Source organism: Cicer arietinum, chromosome 4 (assembly GCF_000331145.2).
Source record: "Cicer arietinum cultivar CDC Frontier isolate Library 1 chromosome 4, Cicar.CDCFrontier_v2.0, whole genome shotgun sequence".
NCBI lineage: Eukaryota > Viridiplantae > Streptophyta > Magnoliopsida > Fabales > Fabaceae > Cicer > Cicer arietinum.
The window spans coordinates 44,073,268-44,078,168 of NC_021163.2; the positions used below are offsets into that span (position 1 = coordinate 44,073,268).

At 28.5% G+C, this 4,901-nt stretch overlaps 1 protein-coding gene across 1 annotated transcript in view; it reads left to right on the top strand.

Moving 5' to 3' along the window:
• Window positions 1-1,380: 1,380 nt before the first annotated feature.
• The window catches only part of LOC101490797 (guanine nucleotide-binding protein-like NSN1), a 5,972-nt gene continuing 2,451 nt past the window's right edge, over window positions 1,381-4,901 (top strand). The window contains exons 1-6 of the mRNA XM_027330692.2: window positions 1,381-1,527; window positions 1,610-1,854; window positions 2,820-2,928; window positions 3,045-3,221; window positions 3,309-3,523; window positions 4,619-4,883. Coding sequence (XP_027186493.1) covers window positions 1,509-1,527; window positions 1,610-1,854; window positions 2,820-2,928; window positions 3,045-3,221; window positions 3,309-3,523; window positions 4,619-4,883 — 1,030 coding nt within the window. The 5' untranslated portion in view covers window positions 1,381-1,508. The remainder of the gene's footprint in view (window positions 1,528-1,609; window positions 1,855-2,819; window positions 2,929-3,044; window positions 3,222-3,308; window positions 3,524-4,618; window positions 4,884-4,901) is intronic.

A 4,901-nucleotide genomic window follows, 5' to 3' on the forward strand; every position in this document is an offset into this window, starting at 1 on the left:
TATGAAGTGCGATCTCCCACCCTCCTTTTTTATTTTTGAATGTTATTTAATTGAAAATAATAAAAAGTTAACTATTTATTAATAATACTATTTAATTGATTATAATTAATAACAAAATATATAAAAGTTATAGATGTTAGACAAATGGAAAATAAAATTCGAATAATGTTTTTTACTATGATATGATACTATATATAATTTGTATTGTGATGAAACTTTATCTCTAACGTTAATTTTAATTATGATATTCTTTTTCATTTTTTTAATTTGTAGTTTCTTTTTTTTATTAATGGTTATCTTACATTTTTTAACTATAACTCATAAGCATTAAAATTAGTTAAATGTTTTTCTTTATATTAAATGTGTTTATGTCTCATTTTTTTTTTATCTATAGTTATCTCAAATTTTTGAAAAAGAAAAGTCTTTATAAATAGTAATCACATTAAAACTTAAATAGATGTTTGAGATAAAATATCAAAAAAAATAAAAACTATGTTCGACACCCTAACATAATAAAAAATATTGTAGGAGTCATAAGATGATTGGGTGAAGTAATATATAGATTATAGTGATTAAGAGGTTGTAATTCAAGTAATCTATCTAACAAAATTAATAATTAATAATATTAATCATACAAAAAGTAATAAACATTATTCAAATGTTATTATCTTCTCTACCTAATATATAATATTTAAGTATTTTATTACTAATTATAATCAATGATCAATGTTTTTATTATTATTTATTAAATTTTAATTTTTTATTAATAACATAAAAAAAAAAAGAGCCGCACCCCCCTGATGGACGACGCTCCCCAATTTTTTTAAAAAGTAAAATAAGTAGTAGAATGTATGGATGCATCATTTCCATGATTAGTATTGAAAAATAAAATTAGTTCCTTATATGATCCTATGAAAATGTGATAAAACATAAAAGGAATGAGGTATGATCTCCTATTTTAATTTTAATTTCAAGAAATTAAGGCCTCAATATAGGATAAACTACAAATTTAATCTATGAAAATATACGATGATGTCATTTTAATTTATGATTTAGTAAAAAATTTAAATTATTAAAATATAAATTAGTTTAATATAATATAACATTATAATGGTAATATATTGTATATTTCGAAAACTATTTTAATGGTTCAAAAATTAGTTTAAATTTTAACTTAATCATGACCAAAGAAACAATATACTATGATTTACCAAGTTTTTAAACATTAAAACCTTAAAATCATTTTAAAATAGGTATATCTGGACCAGACGGTTCTATGATACCGGTTCAAACAGCTTTTATCCGGTTCTTTTAGACCATAAGTTTTAAACCGGTTCAACCGACCGGATTATAAAACATTGGTCGAACCTTTATTTTTTCTTTCTTTCACTACTAATATTTAACAACTCCTATTTATAAGCCTCCATCGTTAAACCCTAACCTCTGTTGCGTTGCGGCAGTAGCAACCAAAAACTCATTCCTCCTTCCACAACCGCCTTATCTTCAAAATGGTGAAGAAGAGCAAGAGTGAGTAAATCGTTTTCATCATCTCTTCTATTGTATTTGTAACCAAACTATTATTCTAATTATTATTTGATTTGATTTGCAGAGAGTAAGAGTAAGAGGGTTCCATTGAGGAAGAAATACAAAATCATAAGGAAGGTGAAGGAGCACAATAGAAAGAAAACCAAAGAAGCCAAAAAGTTACTGTTGAGTGGTAAGAAGAAGGTTGAGAAGGATCCTGGTATTCCAAATGATTGGCCTTTCAAGGAACAGGAACTCAAAGCACTTGAAGCGAGAAGGGAACGTGCTGTTCAGGAATTGGAACAAAAGAAAGCTGATCGCAAAGAAAGGGTATTGTTGTTGTTATTATTATTATTATTATTATTATTATTTATTTGTATTTGTTTGTATGTATTTTTTAAAAGGATGGAACGAACACCAATTGATTGAACTTAAGTGGTTAATGTTCTTTACTTAAGAACTAATTGTTTCGGAAAATCCGAGTTCGAATTCTAGCTCAAACACTTCTTGGGCAACCTTTACGTACTTGCGTATGAACTTTGGTTTACTAGTTCTCATTCCTCTGTGAACTGGAGGATTAAAGCCCTAAAAAGATGAAACAATAGGATTTTTTGTGTTTTGTCATGGTTTTTGAAAAGTTAAAATTGAAAAAATAATTAATGTGGAGTTCAATTTAATGGTTAAATTGTGAGATGGGTATCTTCAGTTCTCTAGTTGAAGAAAGACTATTAGTATAAACAAATATGTCTTTTTTGAAAGGAAGAAACAGTAAGATTTATTTTACTTTTTTATGGTTGTGTAAGTAAAAAATACTTAAATAATGGGAAATTGAATTTCATGGTGAATAATGAATTTTGAGATGGATAGCTTCAGTTCTTTATTTGAAGTATACTTTATGAGGATGAATTTTATGAATCTTAAGATTTAATTACTACATTAGGGCTTAGGCCTTGATGTGTGTATGCATTTGTGCCATCCTTCAGTTGTTCTCTTTCAATCATACATAACAAGATTTTGTGTTGCTGGTGAAGATATTTGATTAACTTAATAAAGTACTAGAACTATTGGATTTGTATTTGTTGATAATTATAATTAGAATATTTAGATTTAGATATACAAGATAAAAACTATTCTTTTGATAATTCAGTGTATTCAAAGATGTAGGAGTATTTATGTGTTAGTATGTCTGACATTTAAGGCTTTCCAGCATTTAGAAATATTTTCTAGTTTTGTGTGCATTGCATGATTTCCATTTTTCTTTAATTTGAAACTGTCATGCTTAACTCTTGTTTCAGGCTCGTAAAAGGAAGTTGGGTTTGCCACTTGATGATGATAACTCCAATTCAGTTGATAAAGCTTCTGTAGAAAATAGTAACAATGTTACCACTGCTGCAAAGACGAAAGGTATTTTTTGTTTTACATTTGCTAGCAAATTTTATTCAGGTCGAATAATTTTGCACTACTTCATTGCTTTTTTCTAATATTCATTGTGTTTTAATGTCTTTTTTTTCCTTTTCCAGTTGATAGTTCTGATAAGGCTTTTTACAAGGATTTGGTAAAGGTTATTGACGCCTCTGATGTCATACTGGAAGTCCTTGATGCCCGAGATCCCTTGGGTACCCGTTGTGTTGACATAGAAAAAATGGTCATGAAATCAGGGCCTGAGAAACATATTGTATTGCTTTTGAATAAAATTGGTAACTTTCATGATCACCTTTTTTTCCCATCTCGTTTTAGGAATATTTTTTTGACACCGACTAATCATATGTGCTTTTCTTATTCAGATCTTGTCCCTCGTGAGGCTGTTGAGAAGTGGCTCAAGTATCTTCGAGAAGAATTACCTACTGTGGCCTTCAAGTGTAGTACACAACAACAAAAATCAAACTTAGGGTGGAAATCTACTAAAAAAGTCAAACCAAGTAATATTTTGCAATTAAGTGATTGTCTTGGAGCTGATACTCTGCTCAAATTATTGAAGAATTATTCAAGAAGTTATGAGGTAACAAAAGATCATTTTTATGTTCAATGTTCTAAGCTTTTCTTGCCTTTTCCCTTTATTTTTTATATGTTCATATTTATTTATCAACTTATCTGTGTTGACATATAATTTAATTTGAGATAAATTTTTATTTACTTATAGATCATGCTGTTTTTGTTGGTGTTTTTCTAAAGATGGTCTAATTACAGTTCACTTTTGTGATTGTGACTAAGTAATAATAACTGTAAAATCACAGTGAGGGTTTGATACCTTCGTTGAAGTTTATTTTTTCTTTCCTCAATGGTATTTTGTTCAGTTTGAAGAAATCTTAGTAGATGTCTATTTTTCTCTTCTGGTGGAGAAAGTGAAAAAATGGCAGATCCGGGTCATCATTTCTAAGATGTATTACTAATCATATGTTTTTTTTTGATAGAACTAGCAATAACTTATTAGTAAAACCCTAATCATATGATTCATGCTTCTTGGATGATATCGACACTATTTGGAGCTTCCTATCAGCTCTTAGAAACCTGATTTTTTATTTATTTTCATTTGCTGATACCTTCTTTTGTGTAATCAACTTTACTTTTACATCCATGTTTCTATTTTCTTTATTACTAACCCTCAATTATACAAGATATACTAATATAATAATTTTTGTTTTTATGTTTATGTTATGTAATTTCTGCTGTATAAAAGATCAAAAGAAATATCAATCTCAAATCAAATTTTTTCTTGAAGTTATCTATTTGTAGTGTTGATGCTCTTCAATCTGTTTTAAATCACATATTTGTATTACATCATTTCTTCTGTTTGTTTGTTTCTTCATGATGTATAAATATGATACTTTCATGTTTGGGTATAACATATTCCATAACATTTTTTATATTATACCTGGGTCTGATGATGTAGCGTAACAATTTTAAAAGCTTATAATTTGGAAGAATATGCTATGTTGTGCCTCTTCATGTGAGTGATGTTATTGCTATTCAGTGGGGATTCTGCATTTGATTGATTATTTTTATCAGTCCCCAATTCTTGTAGTTTTGCTTCTAGTCTTTTGTAATTTGTGTTGCTTATCTATTTTTCCTTCATTATTTTGACTTTGTTTCTCAGATCAAGAAGTCAATCACTGTTGGTTTGGTTGGATTGCCCAATGTTGGTAAGAGTAGTCTTATCAATAGTTTGAAGAGATGCCATGTTGTCAATGTTGGTGCTACTCCTGGGTTAACTAGGTCTATGCAAGAGGTTCATTTGGACAAAAATGTTAAGTTGCTCGATTGCCCTGGTGTTGTTATGCTAAAGTCTCAAGAAAATAATGCTTCTATTGCATTAAAAAATTGCAAGAGAATTGAGAAGTTAGATGATCCAATTAGCCCAGGTACTTGATGACATCTCT